The sequence below is a fragment of the Haplochromis burtoni genome, unplaced genomic scaffold, assembly GCF_018398535.1.
Source record: "Haplochromis burtoni strain Fernald_Lab_line unplaced genomic scaffold, NCSU_Asbu1 Contig_78, whole genome shotgun sequence".
NCBI lineage: Eukaryota > Metazoa > Chordata > Actinopteri > Cichliformes > Cichlidae > Haplochromis > Haplochromis burtoni.
The window spans coordinates 1,587,596-1,612,384 of record NW_024582439.1 but is presented as its reverse complement, the minus strand read 5'-3'; the positions used below and the strand labels follow the sequence as shown (position 1 = coordinate 1,612,384).

The following is a 24,789-nucleotide window of genomic DNA, read 5'->3' as shown; positions in this document are numbered from 1 at the left end:
GGAAAACAAGTGTTGGTTGTTGTGCCGAATGTGCTGTCCAAATGAAAGAGGGGGGGAAAAAAGGCTAAGCACTTAAATTATGAGCAGTGAGAACACCCGCTGACTGAAGGGCATCAGAAATTTAATCAGAATTTAAATCACATCAGCAAAAGATGGGATTTGCTGTTGTGAAGGGAGGGGCATCATATTGTGAACATAAGCCAGTTGCTTTTGAGCCTTTCACAACTATGTGTGAAAATCACACCTTGCACACCACCAATGGCAAGGTTAGGTTAAGCTTAAGGAGAAGCGCCATTATGATTAGGGAACAGAGCAGAAAGTCTGATCAATTTGTGAATTAATTCCCAGGCATGAGAGACTAGCATTTTCAATTTAGCATGTTTGGGGGGTGAAGAAGTGTCCTGTTGTCTCAGCAAATTATCGATTTGGATGAACAAGGTTAAGAAATCATGATGGAGGACATATTTACATATAGTATCTTTTCTGTATCCTAAGTGATCATAACGTGAACAATTAAGGCTAATTATAGGCGAGTCATGTGTAAAGTTTCTGTTGTGGAATGGATTTGTAACAGGCAAATGGGGCCCATTACATGACCCATTTCCTGGAATGGATTGGCAATCGAGCGTACTGCATTTTAAGACGATATATTAAGCCATTAAGAATTATTTTTGATTGGCATGCAGCAACAAAAGATGCTGCCAGGGAACATAATAAGGGTCAGTTGTTCCACCTGACTAAAGTGACGGGGCTGAAACGTGTTCCGCATGATGGATGATTCTGGGTGAATCGGTTTGACTCCGTCAAAGAGACCTGCCAGGTCTTCATATGGAGAGCCCAAACTTATTCTGTTATTTTATCAGGCTCCTTTCATGTTTCAAAGGACACAGGGAAAGTTCTGGAAAATTGAGTGGAGGCCACGGCTGTTCACATTAACAGCCTAACCCTCACAGCGAGAGCATTTTTGATTGGTAGCAGACAGTGAGAATAGCCCTGTCTTCATTGACATTTCCAAAGCGGCCGCCGTTCTTTTCTGCGGTGGTGACCTCTGTGAATTTTATTAGCAAATGAGACCTGGAGGGTTTGGGTTTAAAGAGCGCCCCTTCATTCTGATTTCCCCCACATAATGATTTTCACAGGGTTCAGGACCTGAATGGAAGAGAAATAATGAGCACTACTCATTATTGCAAATTATATTGCCTGCTCAAACCGTTACTCAACTCATAATTAATCTCAATACCATCAACCTATAGACTTTGATGATTAGAATTGGACAGTAGCGTATTTGTGAGAACTAATTTATATCGGACGGCATAAAAAAGACTTTCCTTTCTTTTTAAGCAAATAAATCCCTTCTTAAAGTAAAACAGCCATTCCAGCAGTTGTCTTGGGGTCTGTCTACACTTTGCGTTGTTCTGTGTCTTGGATAGTTTGTTGTTCCCACGAAAATTAAGGAAATTCATCTTTTGGGGCTTTCCATAAGAGCAAATACTCTGTAATAATTCTGTAGTCTAGTCTATGCATGCATTACTATTAAATTGAACTATTCAAACATTTTCTTTATTTATTATTAGGCCCTTCTCCTAGCAGAAGGAACTTTTATGGATGGACGTGAGCTGTGGCCAACTCCTAACTGCTCTGCCAGCTGAGGGTGCTGTCAGGGCAAAGGATTAAACTAATGGAAGCCTTCCCTGGAGTATGTCCATGGTTCTCTCTGTATGGCTCATAATGCCATTAAACCACTAAGTCTGTTATTTGGGATTACTTAATGTCCAGCTGAACTTGAGCATTTGTGAGTTTACACTCGCTGGAAAAGCCTGTACTCCAGTAGAAATCATGTATTAGATTGCATAGAACTTCACTGACCAGCTACCCAATGTCCAAAGCTGCAGACTCATAATGGTTTGTTTTCCGCTTTTTGTTTCACTCTCAGAGAAAATAACCCATGAACTAAGTGATTTAAAGGAGCCAATTAAAAAGTTCTTAATGTCCTTAATCAAAACAGACAACTGACTAATGAGAGAAATCTATGGAAACTGGTCAAAGAGATCGATCGAGCCCAAACCGATTCTGAACGATTTTCGTGACACCTTCTAATTAATGGCCTCTACCAACAAATTGTCTCATAATCAATGTTAGAATATGTATGAGATGCATTGTGTGACGTATGTTTTTAAATGCAGCAGCCTCTATTCAGTCAGTGTCCTTGTTAATAAATGTTCAAAATATTCCAGAATAATGAAAGTCACACATTTCAATTTCAGCAGTGTGTCCTTCATTTCCAAGGAACAGCAACATGAATATATGTGGCATCTGCAGCAGGAACACTTCATCTCCTTCTCATTCATTTTTCACACCAGTCTCCATGTTCTCCACGTACAGCCATCATTGTAATGGAAGGTGAAGGTGGCCTACATTGGAATAATAATAAATCTGTTCCTCTGAATACCTTAGACAATAGGCGAGCCCTGGCCTTTACAGAGTTACAGAGATGGGCTTAGTGTGCCGAGAGCCCTCTATTTTTTTTAATTGGTCCTGAACACACCATTGTTAAGGTACAAGAGATGGAGAAAGAAAGGGAGAGAGAGCGAAAACACCCTTGTGCATCACTAGCACATTAGCACAGCACTAGCGCTGTGTCATTATAATTTGCTCTTACTGGCTTACTGGCTAATTATCTTGTCATGGTGCAGCAGGTCCTGCAGAGTATGTGGTCATTAAGCTCAAATGACAATCAGTGTTCTCCTGTCATCTTCTTCAACTCTGAGACGTTGACAATGGCAGTACAAAGAAGTGGCACGCTGTCACTCGAAATACAGTATCTTTACATTGCCTGGCGGTCAGTAATGAGGAAAGGGACACGTTTTCTCCTTGTTGTGTTTGGGTTCACTGGCTCAAATCTACACAATTTGTGGGTCTCAAATTTGGTAACAGACATTGCACAGCCTCATGGCTACAGTTCTGTATCCTGGATAATGGTGAGGAAGGCATTTCATCATATGCATTTATATTACTATCACTTTGATATTTACGGCTACTGTATTAAGCATAATTAAACAAGAAGTGAGTTCTTACACGTGGTGCCCATTAATATTAATATTTCATGAACTAGTAAAGAAATGCTGCTTGAGGGATCAGATATTTTCTTCTTTAATTACTAACAAAGAGAAGTGCAGTGCATAAATCCTCCAGTGCAACACTGTCACAACGTGGCTGTTTGAAATGAATAGGAAAGTCTGTTTTAATCATAGAGAAAAGCACTGGTGCCAGGATCTTTTGTCTTTGGAACATGAGCTACAACTGAACAATTCATCAACTGATTATTAGTGCTGGTTCACATGGCACCGGTTGCTGATGCCTCAAAGAAAAAATGTTGTGGGCACCTGAGCAGGCTGGTTGTTATTAAAGAGACCTTGCAGCCCTTTTGTAGAGGCACCTGATTGTTGTTTGAGAGGCTGGGGAAAAAGTGTCTCAAAGTCAACTTATCTCCTGCCCTCCTTCTTGTACTTTAGACAACTTTTTGCTTAGCCCCAGAAATGATCACCCTCAACACTTGAATCACAGATAAACTAAAAGTGAATAATACATTAAAAGCTCTGGAAAAAACATAGCAGCATGCTGTTCACAGTAGGGGGTCAAAACAGGGTGATCATGCTGTGCAGGAAAATCTACACCTAACATAGGAAAGACACGATCACAAGTTTTGTTTTTTGTTTTTTTCTTTAAGCTACACTTTATTTCCAAAAGTATTCACACAACCCATTCTTAATCCATAGTGTTTAACATGATGTCAGCCTACTATTTGCATCTATAAAAGGCTCCAACTCCTCTGGGAAGGCTTTCCACAAGGCTAAGGAGTGTGATTTTGGGGAAATTTTTGATCATTCTTCCAGAAGCACGTTTATGACATCAGACACTGGTGTTGGATGAGAACGCCCGGCTCACAGAGTCGGCTCAAATTCATCCCAAAGATCTAATATCAGGTTGAAACCAGGACTCTTCCAAACCAAACTCGCTCATCCCTGTCTTTCTGGACCTTTGTGCACTGGTGTGCAATCAATGTTTTAACAGAATGGGGCCTTCCCCAAACTGTTCCCAAACCCAGAGTCATCTATCAAATTTCTCAGCAGTCGCCAACCCCTGGGCCATGGATTGGTACCGGTCCATGAGTCGTTTGGTACCGCGCTGCGAGAGTTGAAGCTCGGGTGTGAAATTGATGGTTTTCAGGGTTTTTATCGGTTTTTATTTTTTTTTTTTTTTTTATCGTTAACTCATGCTTCCCTGGGTTTTTCCCAGTGTTATGAATAAATCTTTTTTTTTTTTTTTTTTTAAATTTGTTGTCGGCGAAACCTTAAAGGCCTGTCTGTGAAAACATTGTCGGACGTAAACTGGTCCTTGGTGCAAAAAAGGTTGGGGGACTGCTCTTATAGATGGAGAAGCGTGATTCGTCACTCCACTGCTCTAGAGTCCTGCGCTAGCATGCTCTAGACTACTGGATCCAACCCTTTGTTATAATACCGCTAATGAGTAGCGAGGAAATTCCATGACTGGAGTTGTTGAACAAGTGGCATCCTCTCACAGTACAACACTGGAATTCGCTCCTGATAGCGACCAATCGACCAATCCAGAAAACATATGCCCGCCTATGTGCTTGATTTTACACACCCGTGGCCATGAAAGTGACTGGAACTCCTAAATTCAGTGATTTGGATGGATGGGTAAATACTTTTGGCAATAATGTGTATCTGCAAGTACACTCACACTCACACTTTCTAAATTATTTACTGTAGCTCAAGTTTCATAGTGCTAAAACTCTTTAGCCTACCTGACAGAAATACTAACAACCAAAAACTGAACCTTACCAGTACCAAAACACTTGTTATTTTTCAAATGCAGTACATTTTCTGTATTCATTGTTAAATGGGAACACTAGCATGTGCACGTGTTCATCATAGCACTGTATTGTTTCACTGGTTTATTTTTACAGTTCATTTATTTGTGGTAGATGAATTAATGATAGAGACCCCTCCCCCACCCACCCACCAACATGCGCCAAACATGTTAAGATCATTTAAAACAACTGCCTGCACCTGACGACACACAAAGCTGATCAGTCTGACTTGGTGTCATCACAACTCTCTGCTCCTCCTCCTCCTCTTCTGCTCCCTCTCCTCTTGTTTCATTGTGTAAACATGACAGAACCCCCACTCATTATCTGAAGCTGGAGACAGATGGAATTGGTGAGCGTTACAAGTGCAGCACAACAAGACGAGTGGGCAAGCTCGAGTCATCGATGGAACAAATAGGGTTTTGTGAGAGGCTGTTAGGCTGACACACTCGGGGGGCCATCCCTGCTGATTTAGTTTGACATTATTCACCCCTTTTTTTTTAACATCATATCTGAGCAGATCCCCCACATGTTAAATTTAATGACGAAGAATCGCATTCACCACAGCTCTGCCTTGCATACAGCAAGCGTTTTGCTTACAGGTTGTTTGTCTCTCCTCGAAGCAAAATGTGCCTTCAAGTCATTAGCACACTACCCAAAAATGGATTTTAACATAAACTGATGCTTTCTTTTGGCTGTGTCTCAAATGCTGTTACGATTTGTGCCATCTCATTACCAAGCCAAGCTAAATAAGATGATGACAAATAGAATGTGTTCTGCATCTCCTTGAAAGTTTGCCAATATAATAATTCTCACTTGTGTTTTATTGGCAAGAGGGTAGAGAATTAGATTAACCTTTGATATTGAACCAAAGTGATAAAATCTAAATGGGGCTTTCTTGGCAAATAGATTTCAGTTTATTGATTTCTCATCATTTCCCGTCTCTCTGTCATTGAGGAAAAACATTCCTGTCAAACATCCAGTATTTTTTCGGGATTGGTCTTTCTATGTCTTTGTTTTTTGATGAATGGTAATTATAAGAGTGTTTCTATCAATCTAAAGATGAGAGCATTTTCTCATCAAAGGTCACACGCTAAAATTGTCGCTGCTAATAGGAAAGCACTCAAAGCAGCCATTTATCTGTTCTCTACGTCCCTTTATAAGATTGTTCCTTTCATTTCATTTATTAACTGCAGTGACTGCTGCAGCTCATGATCCGATTGCTAGTTTTAGCTTTATTGTCTTGGAAAGCTTTGTTTTGTTTATAACTACGCACACCAACAGCTCCAAGTTGTGTTGTCACACAATTAACAGGGACTTAATTAGTCGATCAAATCTGCTGCAACATCGTCCCAAGCCTTACGAAGCACCTCTTACATGTAGCGTGGCTGTCAAATGAAAACTTCAGAGGAAATTATTATTATGCCATTTGTTACGCAAAGCACACAGCAAGAAATCAGACACTGGTCTGATGCTGTCTTCATTCTTAGACTTTGTGAACATTATATGCAGTAGAAATCTGACTTAATGCGTAACAGGATTAATAATTAAGGGCTACATAAAATGTCTTTCTAGTACATCCATTAGTTGTTGCTTTGTTTGACTTTGGACCAAAGAAACAGACCAGATTTTTTTGGCTAATGATGATATATTACAAGTATTATTAAAAAAAGACTTTTCCAATTACTTTTGGAATTTATCATTACATTTCATTTGAAAGACATTACAAGCCGCTCAATCAAGTGTACCTAAATACACTGTATTCAAGAAAACTGCTGCTCCCTAGATTTTATTTTTTCCAGACCATTCTCTGTAAAACCCTAGTGATGGTTGTTTTTTGTGTGTTGTGAAATATTCTGTTCAGCTTGTCAATAACCATGCCACATCCAAAGCCCTGGGATGCTAAAAGCCTTATTCATTTTCTAGTGATCACTTTTAGTTGTTTACCATTAGCTAATGGTTTTAAATGCTACCTTTACTTTTACCCAATAATTTCTAGCTTCTAATTCTAGATGGCTATTTCAACTGTTTACCTAAACAATTCTATTTGTTTATCCATACTTTTGATTAATGTCAAATGCTTCTGCATAGTTTTGGAAAACACATTAGCTTAACTCTTAACTCTGTTAGTGAGCTAGTTTAACCTTTCTTTACTTTTTAACTTATACACTACTTTAAATAAGTTATTATGCTTGCTCTCTATATTCTGCAGCTTATTCATGACCTTTAATTAGTTACATCTTCTATGCTAATAATATATAACAATCATTATATATTATTAGCATCATTGTAGGGTGTTTACCTTACACTATTCGGCTCGTGGTGGTTTCTATTGTGACTTGTAGCTATGTGACTAAAATTGGATTGCTCAAAAATTCTCACAGTAATGTCTCCCTAATCTTAGATTAAATAAATAATTTATTTTAAGTTATTTAAGTTAGTACTGCAGCATTTACAGAGATTGACTTTGTACCCCTTTTTACATGACTATAGGCTAGGATTGTGTAAAAAAACAAAAATAATTTAATTGACCAAGTTTCTACTGGTATTTTGTATAAAAACCTTCTTAACCCATGATTACACTACTTGCTCATGTTGCAGGGTCAACCTTTATGATGGTGAACACATCAGGACGCTTCGCAGGACAGAAGGCCCTGCTGCTGACACCCCAGCTGAAGGAGAACGACACACACTGTGTCATCTTCCACTACTATTTAGGAGGCAGAGACAACAGCCATCCCGGCCACTTAAATGTCTATATTAAAGAAAACAATAGTCCGATGGGGATGCCTGTTTGGAACGTGTCAGGTCCAGCCTCTCGCTCCTGGGGACAGGTGGAGTTGGCTATCAGCACCTACTGGCCCAACTTCTACCAGGTGAGGACATGCGGTTGAAAGCAAGTCATCTTTTGTATAATGTCTCGTTGCAAAACTAGGTTTCTCATTGTAAGGAGCCTTTGTAGTTAAGCCAAAGTAATTAATGCCCTTTTTCTGGGTGGAGCAGGACAAACCATTATTTGAGATGGTCTAAACAATTGCACAAAAGCTCATTCAAAACACCTAAGATTATTGGTTTCAGCGGCTAGCTCGGTATCCATGGTAATCTGTTCTCTCTCTGTTCCATCTGAGCCTGCTCTCTTTTTCCAATTCTGAAAACTCATTTTCACTTACCAATGCACATGACTGCTGGCCGGGGCAAGGTGATTTCACACTTGCCTGGCTATTAGTCTTCACCAGGCTTGTTCCACGAGTCCACCACATGTTAATTGATGCAGAGAGACCCCTTAACCTCCCAATGGGAGATGGTCTCTTGGTGAATTATTTTATTATGGCCTGGCAGAGCTAGTCCACAGTGGAGCAGAGGGAGTCCTCCTGCTTGCTCATTGTAGCCACACTGATAACTTAGTTAACAAGGGACACCGCTGGGCTTCTCACTGCTGCATGCAGTATAGAAGGTTTAATGAGAGGCACACGGAGAAACGAAAGAAGAGGGGAAAGGCAACAGTTGAGCAGAACAGAATGTGCTGCCATTACCAGTAATAGTCACTGTTCACTGTTGGCAAGATTTTGACTTTTGTGACATAATAAAGCAAAGCCTGCCTGGTTAAATGTTTTCAGTTTGGCTCAAGACATGTAAAGACTAAAAGAGTCTGCCTCAGAAGCACAGCTTGTTGTGTTTGCATTTACTCTGCTTGCAGACCTTTTTAAGAACCAAGTTAGAGCTTCAGAAAGTTCAGACACTTTGACATTAACTGCTGCTTCTTTCTGACAAACGAATTGCAATTTCAGTGACAGCTGAACCCTTTGACGTGCGTGGTTACGTTTCAGTAAATTTCTGCATCTAAGGTGAGTGGTTAGACCCGAGATTACTCATTTTGTTTACCAGTGTGTCGAGGGAAATTTCCAGCATCTGTTGCCTTTAAACCCAGCTTTGTTTGTAATTGTTCCAAGACTGACAACATGGTCAAATGTGAGGATGCTAATGATCTCAGCAACAGTCAAGAAAGGAGACCAGTGCTTCAAGTTGTCACTAATTAACAACATGGTGCTAATTATAGGTATCTTTAATTGCATGGTAACCTACGCAATTGTCAAAGGGAAGCCACCTGATACTTGGAAATTATTTTTTAATTACCAGTAAGGCTTGAGCATTTCAGCTTTTGATAATTACTCCTGTCAGGCTATCCCTAAATCTTTAATTGACATTGTCATTTATTTCCAGAACTGCTGATCATTGTGCAAAACAATATAATTTTCACTAATCTGGAAGCTATGTCTGTCATGTGTGTGCTATTTAAATACTTTGTGCATAAGATAAAAATCTATGGTTTATCCTAAAAAAAAAAGAGTGAAAAACAGAAATGTGGTTATCTATCTTGATTTTTAATACAGCAGAGTCCACGGCAGAGCTAATCAATTCTGCTGTAATGCTGTACTTAGCCAAGCCCCTTAGGGATAACCCATGTGGCGATGTAGGCATTGAACGCTGGGTTCACTGTCTGTACGTCTGACAAATGAGAATGGTGAACTTTCCTGTGATATCAACAGCTTCGTCCCATGCGAACATTTTCACTCTGTGGGTCAGGCCCAATTATGCACTGCACTATTATTGATGTTGGAATCAATTATATCACAGCTATTAGGCAGCCTGACTGATGTCTGTTGCACAAACAAAGGATTTCAATTAGAGTGTGGGGGCCAGTTCATTTGTCTGGTGGCGATATATAGAGTGGTTGGCCTTTTAATTTCCTTTAAATTAGTCTGTAATGAGGCCATAATTGGCACCCAAGACACTCACTTTCATATTTCATGAGACAAAAAAAGAAATTTATAATTAGACAGCCTTATCTGAAGGCATCCTGCCTCCCAGATGACAATGGTAACTATCTCCGCCTTCACATTCCTAGGCTACAAAGAGAATCTCAGAGATAAATGTGTGTGGCAGTAGCAGGACATAAGTTTCTGGGTGACGCCACACATTGAACACGACCAGTAATGTATGAGTTTCACCGGAAGATTCAAGCTTGTATTTAGGGAATCGTGGCACGCCAAACATGTGTAGCTGTAGCACATGTGGTGTAATGGGTCTCTGCACCACACCCTGAGTTTGGGAAGGGACTGGCATTCTGTTTCCCTTTTTATCACGCTGCAGACCATCGAGTGCATAACTCTGACATTCTGCAAGGACGCACCCTCCGACAGGGCTTTGGACCATTTGTTTTGCAGGAGCTCTTGACCCTTAAAATAGGGTTACTCTAGTCCCACACAGCACAGTTGCACTTGTTTTTCAAGTTTTGTCTTGTCAGAGATGGAAACTTGTCAACTAAATAACACTCACCACACAGCAAATGTTACAGGCAACTGTCCCTCCTCATGTAAGAGATGACACTTTAATTTTGTACTGAAGTGATGATTTGCTCACATTTCTTTTTTTTTTCTTTTTTTTTTTTTTATGTAATCCAATTCTTGTGGCAACTTCTGTAAATTTAACATCCAAGGAAACTTAAGACTACCAGCTGCCTACTTCAAATCTTAGCTTGGAGTCACTGCCTTGCACAAACTGTCAAGTACAAATGGGTTAGAGTAGTGTGTACTAAGAATTTACATGCAGCAACTTCCTGGTAAGGGAAATGCTATAGTGTGTCACCAAGCTATTGTATTAGCTGTGCAGGTTAAAGAGTAAAACAAATAGTGGAATATCTTACTAATAATGATGAAAACATCTAATATTTGTATCCTACTTGGAGTTAATATTAATTTGATTTTAGCTAACTCCATTATAAATTTAGCATACAATTACACTAATGACTTTACAGTGTAATCAGTTAAATCAAGATGGGTTTTAACTGTTTTCTCTGTTAAAGACAACCTTTTTCCACTAGAAGAGGGAAACTTTTAGGGTGGCGCCCACCTTTGCAGAGTCCCTTTTCGTGATCTAAACCTGAAGATTGGTAATGTGGAAATTGTCACAGTGACAGCACTACCTTGGCGGCTAATATCAAATGATCAGATACATGTAAGCGTTGGGTGAACTTTAGCTAAATTGAGTTTTAAGCATCGCTCTGATGCTCGGACTCTCAGCCCTCACACTCTGTTTCGTCAAGGCTCAAACTTAATTTAACACTTGCATGTCATAACACCTATCAGCTGTGACATACTGAGGAAATAATGTCGGTGGCCTGCAGCTGTGTCACCAGCTGCAGGCCGGTTATGGAGCAGGGGGCATTAGCAAGAGCTGGACTTCTTTATGCGCACAGACAGCCTTACTCAGGTGTCATTTGAAGATGTGGTCATTTGTCATTGGTGTTATAACTCTCCTTTCTCTTCCTCAGATTGTGTTTGAAGCTGTAACCTCAGGGCAGCGAGGCTTGCTGGCCATCAAAGACGTTGTGGTCCAGGGCCACCAGTGCAGTAAGTCCTTTTTTCCGTCACCATAAAAGAATATCATCAAACAGTGATTGTCCTTTCCATGACACCCTCCCAAATACCTGTGTCGCTGTTCTATTCAGGGCCTGCCAGTCAAACAAAAGGCCTTCAAAGAATATTCTACAGTCAATCCAAGTGAGAGTCTCCCTCCTCCTAGCTCCCTTAAGATTTATGAGCACACAGTTGACAAGCAGAAGTGTGCTCAGGATATAATCTTGGAGTAGCGCTGTTAAATCTATCCTTTGAGAGATGGTAGAAATAGTCAAAAAAGGGGGATGAGAAACAAATCCTATCATACATTATGCTGCTTCTTGTTTGGATTCCACAATTTTTTTTCCCCCCTCCCTTAAGGATATTCAGTAAAGTATCTCGTCAACATCTGTTCAGAATTCTGCTATCCCTCGCTGAATATAAGCAGAAGCACTTCAGAGTGCACTACAGATGTAATGAACGAGTAATCACTCGCATATTTAGAATCTTTCGGCTTCTGCTTTTTGGATAGGCTGCTGCTGTGGGAGCAGAAGCAAGAAGCCTCCTCAGTATTCTTCAGGTCTATTCTTCTCTGTGCTGAGAGTCGCATTAGTCCATATGGCGCTCCACATTCTAAAATCTAAATCAATACCACAAGGGTTTTCATCAATTGATTTATGCTTTACTCTACTCCTCATAGCTGAAGTATCAAGCTCTGATTGTCAGGCACTAATGACATGCTAACCATTTGAAAGCAGCTGAATTCCTACAAATGTCATGTCAATAAATTGGATTTATATAGAAATAGGTGTTGCATATAAATGTATTTGAGTAAATCAATGAGGTCTCATGACGAGGCCTGTGTTTAAATGCGAGTCGATCAATGATCCACTCAGTGGCACTTGGGTATTCTTGAATGATAAGCAAAATGATCAGAGCAACTCATCAGTGGAGCACAGCCAATTCATTTTCTATTTATACGACCATGTGGAATATCTAAGGTGTGATTATGCCACTGGGCGGTCTGCCTCTCCTTCCGTCATTAAAGACATTTGCAATGACAATATATTATATATATATAGATATATATGGTGCTGGATGGATTGACATGACAAAGTTATAAAGGAGGTATAGTTCAAAGACAAGGTTGTAAAATATTAAATAGAAGTGAAAGTCTTGATGATGAAAGTGATAGAATTAGCTTTTGCCAAGTCTTTAGAGATTTGGTTATGTTTCGAATCAAGGTCGCTCCACTGAAATGCCCCATTTTTCTATGCAGAATAGCGATACTAATCAAAAATGTTCTACATAAGTTACTTTCTGTGGACTATCCCAGTCAGTGAGCGTACTGATAATGAGCACAGTTGGAGACGAGAGAATAATGCTTTTTGACAAAAAAGAAAAACCCGCCTCAATCACTGGAAGAATGCAGTAAAAGAGAGTAGAAATTAGACTTTTGGTAGGTGAGAGATTGAACTCATTTTTTTGAGATTGTGTCTCATTTTTGGTGAATCTTTCTCACAAAATGATGGTAGCCTTGGGCTTTAAGGGTGTTGCGTACTGTGTGCGGTGGTGGTGGTGGGGGTTTTCTTTTCAAGGATGCTTTTCTCAGTGTAAAATCTGATAGTAGCATAGTTAAGATGTGGCTATAGAGTGGCTACTCTCGACTCCAGTTGTCAGAATCAGATCAGAGTTGTCAAACTCAGATCTTTTCATATCACCACAAAATATATTTTGCATATTGCATATTGTACAAACGTTTGCCTTTTTTCCCCACAGTGAATACTCCTCATTTCCTGACTATAAAGGGTGTGGAGGTCAATGCCGGACAGACTGCGTCCTTTCACTGCACTGTCAACGGACGCAAGCGGGACAACTTCCGCCTCTGGCTTCAGGTACGTAAGAGATGTTGTTATCTTGGTTTTTTTTTACACTTCTGAAATGCATATTTGTTACTTAGCGGGCTCTTCTGGTTTAAGCTTTTTTTTTTCTTTAATAGATGACAGTTTTCAAACAATCAAGCTAAATACTGGAATAAAAATTTTGTGACCCAGCTAGAGTAACTTCCAGCTCAACGTCTTAGCAGGTGAAATCAGGACAGTAACCAGTGACAATTAGCCTTTTCAACATCATGTTAAAGCAAATATCCACTGACATCTATTTTTTTTTTTTTTTTTTTTTTTTAGATTGGAAAAATCACTGAGCTTATTTACAGTCAAAACTATTTAAAAAGTATAAATGGATACAAATCATAAGGAAAAAAAAGCATAGGGATCATACAGAGCACTGTGAGTGTATGTATGTTTGTAAAAGAAGATACAGTAGGATTTACCACTGTTGCACATTATTCATTCTGGGTGGCACAGTAGTACAACGATTATAGAAAGAAGTTTCTGGACTTGCACCTTGGAATAAGATGTAGGGAATACGGATGGAGGAAAGGATCGATGTTTAACCGTAAACCTGATAAAACAGAATCAAATGTAAACCCTCGTCGTAAATTCAAATGTAACATGCAGTAGTGCAACAGTGGTTTAAAGTCTGGTTGTTTTTGATCTTTTATCACTGAACCGTCATTACTTTCAAAGCCCATACAAAGATACTGATACTTGGTTGCCACCCGTTCTTTCAGGAAACTCTTGCAGCCATTAAAATTCATTCTGTGCTCCATTTGACAATTTCAAGCTGAGACATTCACACATTGCTCTGTTTTGCCCTTGTTTGAGATTTCACCTGCTCACCAGATTCCCAGAGACCTTTGCATCTGGGAGGTTGGGGGATTAGGGTTGTTTCAGATCACTGCAGTATTGTCTTAACCTATATACACGTGGGCTCTGTGGATACTGTGTACTATATCTGGCACAACTGTTCTGCACAGCAGTCTCGAATTGACCTTGTTCTGAACAGCGAAGGTAGTGCATCTGGCAGACATAACCCTGCTGGCTCTGCTGCTAAGCACACTGTCACACATGTGATCAGTGGGAGCATGACGCTGGGTAAAGGTCCTCTGCCAGGTACTCCATCATTTTAACAAACACGTCCTCATTAGCACAGGAGCTGGAAAACAAACATTAAGTGAAGTCCCCCGATGACAGTAATGAAGAAATATTTCTAATGAACAAATGTCCCCCATCTGCCTGCTGTGAGGGGTGACAGCTGGGGAGAGCCCACTGTGTTTGTGTGTGCGCGTGCATTCCAGTGTGATAAATGTATCCCCACTATTAACCACCAATGGGAACGATAGGACACAAACAAACACGCACAAGAACAGGGGACAAGTACACTCAAACAGAGTTTTTTTTTCAAAAACACAAGGTCAGGCCACTTTGCTTATTAAACCTTTCCATTTTGGAGGTTCACTTGTGCGTTTGTCTCGGTTCCAAACAGGGCATGGGTGGACGGGAGGCCCCAATGAAAGCCACTAAACCTTGGAACAACCGCCGCTTCATAGGCACTTTCGATGTGGAGAACACAACCAAGGGCGACTCGGGCCGCTACCGCTGCATTGTCCACTCAGACAAAGGGGTTGGAGTGTCCAATTATGGTGAACTAACCATAAAACGTGAGTATTTGTCCCAAAGCAGAGTAAAAATGCAAAACCGACCTATTTCAGTGAAAACAAGGCAGAAAGCGGGAATGTTTTCCATCCGCATGACCTTCATGCATTCAGCAAAGTTAACAGGAGATAAACAGGAACTGCTGCGTGTTTGTAGATGAAAATGTCCTCTAAGGCAGTACTAAAAATACTAGCTTTTTATGTTGATTTGTTATCCAGAGGACTTTAATACTTCCTCTGCAAAGGTTGTCCTTGACTGAGCACAATTCCCCCTAAAAGATCACAAAGGCAAGAGGCACCAAGGTTTACAGTAACCTCACTGATATTTCACTCCTGCAGTCATTTGATATGAATTTATGGAGTCGTCCGAAACTAAATCCAGCAAGGCCTCCCTTTCCTACAGCCCTATAGCCCAGTAATGGCCTTCTATATTTCTTCACCTCAATTTTCTCGCTGTGCTCTCAATTGAATTTATGGTCCTGATTTTTTTCTCCTTCCCCTTTTCTTTTTTTTTTCTTTTTTTTTTTTTTGTCTTCAAGCTTTATGTGATTGATAGGTTTAATCCTGGCTGTCCAGATCGAGGTCTGTCAATCATGCGAGAATGGCTGGGCCCAGACACAGCAGAGCGTAGAGGGAGATAAAGTCTCTCTGCCTGAGTGTATCAGTGGGTTTCAGTGGTGTACTCAAAGAAAATTTACTGACACATTGGAGGCACTCAAAACCACACTTGTGCATAAATTCAGCAACACAATCACTTGCACATCCTCACGCTTGCACAAACCTACACGAGAGCAATATTTTTGCTAATAACTGCTTCCAGTATGTTACCGTGTAGATATTTTCTTCTTACTCAAGACAAACCTCTTAAATTTAAAGTGCTTTCATCATAAATATTTAAAATATCGTAATTTTCTATATTTAGGGGTGAATCAAGTCTTGTAAGTCATTCCACTTTAAATTCAACAGAGATGTCACACTTCAGTGACTTTAGCATAAGCCAGCTCATTAAAAGAGGAAAAGAGGCGTTTTCACACTTATGAGTGTCCCACATAAAATGCTGATATCTCGCCTTATCGTACCAGTCATAAAACAAGTGCTTAACCCTCCTAGCAATGAGTCTGAGTTGTAAATCCTCTTTAAATGTGTATTCACCGCGCCCGTGACTCGTTTTTGGAGGAGTGACCATGGAGCGATTCTGTGGATTATGAGCCTGGTACAGTCGCACACCGGCTCTCCCCCCCCCACCCCTCATTACCATACACTGCCTTTTCCTTCAACATGAGGAGAGTGAATGCTTGATTATCCCTGATAATCACTTCTGCCTTTCGTGCCAGTGTTCCATCAGATTTATGTGCCTATGTGGAAGTGCACTGCATGTATTTGCGGATTGGCCCAGAGCTGCACCCTTCCGGTGTCCCCCCTTGTGATGAGCTCTCCTGTAGTGCAGCCGGTGGTTTTGAAAGAAGGATAATTACTTCTTGTCCAAGTGCTGGCTCTTTTCTTGCCCTGGTTAGAATCACCTGGAGCCTGCAAAGCATTTGCTGAGCTCTAACACAGTATACTTGGCAATGTTACTAACTGAACAATGCGGAGGTGCAACTGTGTCGGCACTAATGAGAATAGCCACCGAAAATCGAAGGCCAGCCAGTCAAGCTCCTCATTTTCCTCTGGCCACCTCTTCTCATATTAGGAGCAGATCAATTCTTTACTCACAGCAGCCCACTTAGGAAAGCGCACATCATAATGAGGACCTCTTGCATCTTAACAAGAGAGGATCAGGGGATGTAACAGACAACTGAAAGAAGGATTTATAAACGATGAGGTCTAACCTAAGAACAGAGAAGAGTGGCAGCCCTTATTATCGTGCTCTGTGTGGTGGATGGCAAATGGGTAGGAAGGTGAGTGTGTGCATGTCTTTAGTTGGTGTGTATGCTGTGAATTATTAGAAATAACATGTAAAAAAAAAAAAACCTTTTGAAAAGTCGAGTGATGTAAGTTAAAAATGAAAAAGATTGCTTTGTCAAATACATACATTGCATAAAAAAACAAAAACGGATGTTGGTACTGTGAATCTCTCACTGGTTAGCATGTCCTGCTTTAGCATCCTTTTTCTAGTCTAATGAGGATCATCTTTACAACATAAACATCATGTTGCATTGAATAAGACTCAAATCTAGCAGCTGAGGCTATGAACTCATGAGAAAAGGGTTTACTGAGGTAACGGATGAGTGAGCCAAAGGGCTGTTTGCCTATAGACTTCTATACGACCACGGTCGTCACCCCTATTGGAGGATGGGTTTAAAGTGCTGCTGTTCTGCTTTTAGTTTTACCAAACAAACATTTGTCATTGAAACTTTACAAATGAAGATTAATCACTGAATAAAAATTGGAATATAATTGACACTTTCAACAGTTTCAAGTCTTTGTATAGTGGTTCCTTTTGGTGTGTTTTTTTTTTTTTTTGCTGCATAATGTGCAGTTGTGTGATTGTGTTCTGGCAGGAAGGCAGGCAGGTGCTGTGGTAGAAGAGGGCGCAGCTGTTGCCAGGCCGTTTGCCTGTCTGGTCAACATCGCGACAACAGCTGCTCGCTGACCCCGCGTATGGTCGCCACTGTCATCTGTGGACTGTCACACATTTCCAGCTAGCACCGGGCTCAGCTCGAAGACCTTTCCAGGGCCCCGCTGCTTCAAAGCTGCCCTGCTAAGGCTTAAACATTGGGAAATGAGTTGTTAATATCCTGAAGTGTTCCAGCACTTGAGTGCATTTCACACCAGTAATCTGTTATTTTCAGTGCATCTGCTATGTCTGTTGAACAGGGGATTACTGCACCTACAGGAATTATTTCATCACCATAAGCTGCTGTTGTCTTTGTGAAGCAGTAACTTTTCAAACTTAAATGAAATGCTTATTGCTGTAATACATCATGCTGTTTAGTCTTTTGCAGAAATGGTCTCAAGTGACATCTGCAACAATAGAACTGAACCATGCAGTGCATATGCTCTCTGCAAAGAACAAAAAATTGCTTGGATGACTAAATAGGTCTTGCTGGATGGAGTAACAGAGCTTAAGTCATTTTTATTAACCAATTGGTTACATTTTGTGCTGTGTGGCTTCTGTGAATCATCATGACTAGGTCAGCAGCTAGGAAGTTTGCCATATTTTGTGGCCCTTATTAAGGCGTTATTGAAGAATGAGTGTGTTGATAAATATGTCAAAATCTGATAATGGTTACATGATGTGCTTTTGTGGATGCAGGGTATAGTATTAAGTTTCTAAGTTGTGATTTCGGGAAATTTCTTTTAAATTTGTTGTTTTATCAAAAAGTGCTGTTCTCTGAAACCAATAATGTCACATTTGATCTTTTCAAATATATAAAAAAACCATATTTTTCTCCATTTCATCATACTGATAGTACAGAATGAGCATGTGCTGTTTTCTGTTGCTTAAATTAATCTGAACATATTGCCACTTAACTCAGTTAAATCCCTTTTAAGGGCAAAACAACAGACCATAAAAGACCATCAAAACAAGCCAATGGTTTAACTCAGATTTTGGGTCACCTTATTTCCCTGTCTGGCTCCAACATGCCGACTGTTGCACAATGTGTAAGTGTTGAAGAAGACCTGGTGGATTATCTGGTTCGCTTTAGGTGATGTTTGACAGCAACACTAGAAGCTTGGATTAGTGGGAGTTTAGTGGGACCTGCAGCTGAGGTCACTGTGGGGTAACCATCTGCTGAGGAACAGCCTCCAGTTTTCTGTTGGACACCTCAGCCGGCTCCTCATTTGCCTGTGGACTTGTGCCTCTCCATGACAACTCCATGAGAAGCAGCCGGGTGACTAATGGTATTATTCTGTTACGTGTACCCTCATTAGAGCTGCTCACTGGGGTCGCTAGGACATGCAACTATTGTAGTATGTGACAGGGTAGATTCCTGAGCAATTCCGCAGCCGCTGGTCATGGCTCTTCTTTGACAGTTTTAGATTTTTGGTTGTACCCAGAGACCTTTTTCTCAGGGTGTTGTCTGTGTATTGCTGTTTGAATCTTCAAATGGTAATTTGAACAAAATTTTACATTAATTCAATAAAAGGAACGAATCCAATATGCATTTTATTGAAATGGAAATTTTTGCAGCCTCTGTAAATCACTGTGACCTTTTTAAATGAGATTTATTTATTTATTTATTTTTGGTCAAAAACTGGCTTAAAGGTGTAAACACAGAAGTATAAAACTACTTCAGAAGTTTCCATTGGCAACCGCTCAAATGTTAGTGCAGCAACTCCTTACCTGGTTATATGATGAAGCAGTCCTGAAAATACCCGCTGTCGGAAAAAACCTGACATTTCGAGAAGCACCATTAAACAAGAAATGGCACGAGGTTTAAGTTGGATTAGGAAAATACAGATGACATAACAAAGAAAAGGTCGTCTTCAAGGTTGTCATTGAACGCTACATTTGTCTGAAAGAGAAACTTTATTTTTAATATTATTTTTTTCCTGTCAATTCAAACATTGAAGGTTAAAGTGCTTCTTCTCCTTCCCTTCAATTTCTCATTATTTTGTTGTTTTTTTTCTTTTGCAGGGGAGGGGATGGGTGGACTTGTGCAAATATCTTTCCACTTAATACAACATTACACCAATATCTGATTTTACATTTTAGTTTACTTATATAATGACAGCTACCATTACTTATAAGCTGTTTTTGTGGTGGTAATGAATTAATGCATTGTTTTAGGTTAACCTCACAGTGTTTATCTAAAACACCTGTACTGTAACTCTGGTTTATGTGCTTGGCTGCATTTATTCATGTTCGACCGTGGCACTGTAATAGGAAGCGACAATAGGAAACAAGTAGTTTGTAAAAACATTCTTCACTCCTACATTTTACATGATAAAATGTAAGTGGTATTATTGCAAAGTGTTTAAGAACCACAACAACTCAGCAATGAAGTGTCAGACTGCATAAAGTTGCAAAACAGGGTCACATAGTGCATAAAAGTCACAAACACACTGCTGTCTCAATAACAGAGTTTGAGATGTTTCTCAGCAAAAATTAATTCCAGCAAAAGAAATTGTGCACCAGGATCTTAATGGTATTGGTTTATGGAAAGCAAGCAGCTTGTGCTGGTGACTCATTGCTTCTGTCTATATAGTGTATGTGGTTATTCTGAATGATCTAGAAATACTTGGCGTTATCAATTAATTTGTCATAGTAGCTTATTATATTAAAGTATGAATAGATTACACGGTTAATACTGAGCGTGTTTGTTTTTTTTAGGCCTAACAGTCAACGCTTTACCTTTAAATAAATTGTAAAAATCCTACAGCAGTCTTTAACAAAACGCTCCCAGAATCGCCTACCATAGCTGTCATAACCAAAGGCTTTTCCATAGAAGTCTTCTGATTGAAATCAATACATTATTTAATGGGAGCACCATTTACCAAGGTCTGGGTAACTTTATTTACTCCTCTGTGAGGGGCTGCTGTCACTTTTAAAATGTATGTGATTACATGGCACAGTGTACTACTGATGAGAGATTCTATTCATCAAGCTGGAACTATTGATTGTTACAGGGCTCTTGTTGAGTACGTTGATTATTTGAAAACATGAAGATATTCTTCATGTGCTTCTAGAGAATTTTGATGTGGTTGATTTGGTTTAACAGAAGGTATTGATTTTGGGCCTCTTGTTCACTTGCAAGTGTTCATCTGCAGACTTTTTTTTTTCTTGTGCTTTTTTTACACAAACCAAAAGTACATAATTGCTTTTTTTTTTTTTTAATGTGAAAACTTTCCACAATTACAGTTTGATTACTTATCGTCACAAAAAAACAAAGACAAAACAACTTTTTGTTTTCCTAGAGCCCCCAGTGCCTATTGCACCACCCCAGCTGACTGCTGTTGGTGCCACCTATCTTTGGATCCAGCTCAACGCCAATTCCATCAACGGGGACGGTCCAATAATTGACAGGGAGGTGGAATACCGCACTGTGTCTGGGACCATGTATGACCTGCAGCCTGTAGACAAGACCACACACAAGATTGGCCACCTGGATCCAGACACAGAGTATGAGATCAGTGTTTTGCTGACCAGACCTCTGGAGGGAGGCACTGGAGCTCCTGGGCCCCCTCTTAAGGCCAGGACCAAATGTGCTGGTAAGGCCAAAAATTTTAATTACTTGCACAACACCACTAGAATTTTTTTTTTTTTTTTAAACTTGCATGTTGTTTTGCTGCGTCAAATGAATAGGCTCATGTCTTGAGTAATAAAAATACATAGTTGAATAAATGCTGACCACTATTGTTTGGATGCAGTTTGCCTCCAGGCGACATGTACCATTACCTTGTGATCAAAGTTGCTCGCCCGAGGTTGTTGAATGCTCAGTCTTTGCATAAGGTTGCCACAACTTCTTTCAGCCAGTCACTAAATTACAGTTTGACCAATTATTTTCCTAGTCAATGTCCTATTTTTCCTAATTGTCCTTCTAATTTTACTCTAGTGTGACTGAGCAAGTAAGCACTAAATTCATATACCCAGTCTTTTTCTTTGTGTTCATGGGGTAACTGTAAATTTGCTCCAGTATTTGGATACCAAAGACTTCTTCCTATGCATATCAGTATCTGTCTAATTGTAGTTGCATGCACTATATTTCCATTCCAGGAACTCTTGTAAATCCTTGGTCACTTTATCCATCACACTAGTGATGTACTGATTTAATGGTCAAACATTGGTAAAAGCCAATATTGTTGGAAAATAAGATAAAGCAACAAGTAAGGTCACATTTACCTGCCAATGTTTCTCTTGTTGAGTCAGTTCTCATTTACATGATATAGACTGATTTCATATGTTTTAATCTGTCATTTATATTTCGACTATTTTTGTTGCACGAAAGACGACAGAGCTAAAACAAAACAAAAACCCGAACGCAGTATGAGCACTGGCTGTTGTTCAGATTGTTAGTGTAAACACTGCAATTCTGGCTCAGGAGCAATTTCTCTCATCTTAAATTGTTCCGCCCTCAACAAATGGAAGCGGTTAGATGATTTTCCTCCCAAGTAAATAAATTACTTAAAAAAATTACTTTGTTTTTAATTTTTTTGCCAGATGTTGAACATTTGCCTTTTTTTTTTTTTCTGCATCTTGGAAAGAAGCAGCAAAGAGAACACCAGAGTCTAAATGTCAGAGGTTTAAATATAAACACCCATCTCTAGCTAGTTCTAATGACAGACTGTCACATAGATAATCATATTAAGGTGAATTTTCTTTGTGGGGACTCGACAGCCTGTTAATTTTTCAGTTTGTGAATAAGCTACAACCCTTTGCTAATAATTGTTATGGATCCAAAAATAATGGTAACATCTGTGGCAGCTCAGATTGCTGAAAACTAAGGGTGGACTACCTTGTCAAATACCAATGATGATACATTTTATCCAGGATGTTGATCCGCTATACCACCATGCTGTTCTGCTTCTGTTTACAAAATAAGCTAGACGACCCAAGATGTATTTTGTTACGCATCTTGTTTTTCTATGCATCTAATTGTGTATTCAGGCGGCGCCGTTATCATTTGATATCACAATCTGTTCTCTTCCTTTAAGACTGTCCACATTGTAAGATGTCAGACAACACCCACTAACAGTTTGAATTTAAACTTTCACTTTCGTTGGAAGAGCATTGCAACATTCCAACCCAATGGGCTTTATTAAGTTTTTATTCTCTGTTGAATTATATGGATCAACATAGTGGAAGGTCGGTGGTCAAAGCAGATCAAGCAGTTCCTTCAGTTACTGCCTCAACTTTGTTGTGTTTGCACAGTCCTGAACAAACCGTTCAAAAGAGCCCCCCCCGTTTAACGAATCATCCCCTGCATACAACAAATAGCCATCAGGGTTCCATTGTTTGCGAAGCTGCATTGTGTTTTCTCTAAAGCCTCATTGCATTTGAAGTAAATAACTGAATCTGGTAATTGCTCGACATATATCATTGCTGCTTTACTTGGTAATTATTTTTCTGTTTAGAGGAAGCCCCTGTGTGTTGTCATTGTTCCCAGCCATAGATTTTTGGAAAGGTTTTTTTCTTTTCTTTTGCATTTGCACCTGGAACAATGGCGCAATCTTAAGTTTTTCATGGAAAAGAAAGACTGAACGCCTGTGTCTCAGCGGAACAATAACCATGACATAAGTGATTATTTATGGTGGCCCTCAGATATATAAAGCGGAGGACAGGCCTACCACATGATTAACTTCATAACTACTTGTTTATTCTGCTTAATTCTCATTCCAAACAGACTTAAAGCTTTTTAATTCACCAACACAGATTGATAATACTTTTGAAGCACAGTGGCTCCTTAAATTTGGATTATTACATCGCTGCTGTACTGTGGGAATTTAAACTCAAACATTTAGATAAACACTTTGATGTTATTGTACAAATTGCCCTTCTCACAACATTAACTAGCTAAATTCCCTCGGTGTGCTAGGATGCCAACATGAGGAACAAAACAAACCGAGCCTCAGCAGTTTCCTCGGCTAATGCCGTTTGGTGTCCGGAAAAATGCTGATGAAAATTAAATTCTTCTCCCCTTTCTGCCCAGGGTGTAACCCCCTGTCTCCCTACTGTGAAGGTCACGAGCTTGTTCATTTTTAGTCTGGTTGATAGGGATGAATGAGCCTACCTGAGTTAGGTCCAGATTCTGCAGGGGTCCTGCTCCTTTGGCCACCTGCCGTCACTGTTGCGAGATTGATGGCTGTGGCTCCTGAAGTGTGTTTGAGGAAGCAGCTCTTGATCTTGCCCAGCTCTCTGCTGGTCTGTCCCACTGACAGGCTGGGCCTCAGCAGTGCTCCTAATTGAACGGTTAAGACTCACTGGGCCATGTGATACATCAATGTTGATACAGACAGGCCCAGAGACTCGCTCCCCTTCTCCCTGTACTGCTGTCTGGGGGCGCTAATGAAAATCTGTGGCCACTTTAGAGTACTGCCACTCACATCATTATTCATAGCCATGCTTTGGTCACTTCGCAAAATGAGCAATGTTTCTGATGACAAAGGATGCTGTAATTCAATCTTCTGTAAAACGGAGAATGTATAATGCAAGGACGCCACCAATTCAATTCAGAGGCAGGAGGAAGAAAGGGGTAGCCTTGAAAGGTTTTCTTTCCCATGAAGAACCTTCATTACTTTCCTGGTGAACAACAAAAGAGCGTCTCATCCAAGGCTCTGATTGCTTTAGGGAGGTTATTTGTTGGTTTCAAGTGTTTGCAGAGTGATTCAAACTGCATTTTGCTTTTGCATATCCTCGTGTCTATGGACTGTTGACGCTGAAATTCACAAGTTAACATTTGTCATTTGCTCCTTTTCCTTCTGGCAAACATTTCTGAGCTGAAAGTGAAAAGCATTTGGTAACCATGCTGCCCTTCCATGTGAAATTTGTGAAGTTGTTTACCACTTGAGAGTCCTCCACACTCTGTAAGTGCTACTTGAAGGAAAGCAATGTATTATCAGGTGGTGCCCTAGGATCACAGCATGTTGCCCTGCATTTTGGCAACATTATTGAGAGACCATCTCACACAGAGAGACCATTTCCAGCCCACACTAGGAAGGCAGATAAGCAAACCTTAAACAACTACTCATCTGCAGTCTGAGCGGTATTTGAGGTCTTGGTGGAAATTTATTTTCCCCATATTTGTTTGTTTTGTGTTGAGGTATTCACAGACTTGTATTGAATCAGGTCAAGTTCCAGCAACACTACACATTTGAAACTATTTCTACATGTGTTATCCTAAACTAACAAATGTACTCTACTAATCAGTTTGCTTAAATTGCTGAATAAGGCTCGTGCTCTTTTTGATTAGGCCGACTTCTTGGCAAATTCTTAATTTTTTAAATGTGTGCTTTTTTAAAATTTTCAGATATTTTAGTCATTTTTTAATGTATTTTTTTAATACAGA

At 40.0% G+C, this 24,789-nt stretch overlaps 1 protein-coding gene across 12 annotated transcripts in view; it reads left to right on the top strand.

The window, feature by feature from the left end:
- LOC102301726 (protein tyrosine phosphatase receptor type M) overlaps nt 1-24,789 on the top strand; it is a 161,003-nt gene that overhangs the window by 45,091 nt on the left and 91,123 nt on the right. For all 12 annotated transcript variants that reach the window (XM_014334334.2, XM_014334332.2, XM_014334333.2 and 9 more), the window contains exons 3-7: nt 7,490-7,764; nt 11,220-11,298; nt 13,063-13,178; nt 14,671-14,845; nt 20,702-20,995. In XM_014334334.2, the coding sequence (XP_014189820.1) occupies nt 7,490-7,764; nt 11,220-11,298; nt 13,063-13,178; nt 14,671-14,845; nt 20,702-20,995 (939 nt within the window). The remainder of the gene's footprint in view (nt 1-7,489; nt 7,765-11,219; nt 11,299-13,062; nt 13,179-14,670; nt 14,846-20,701; nt 20,996-24,789) is intronic.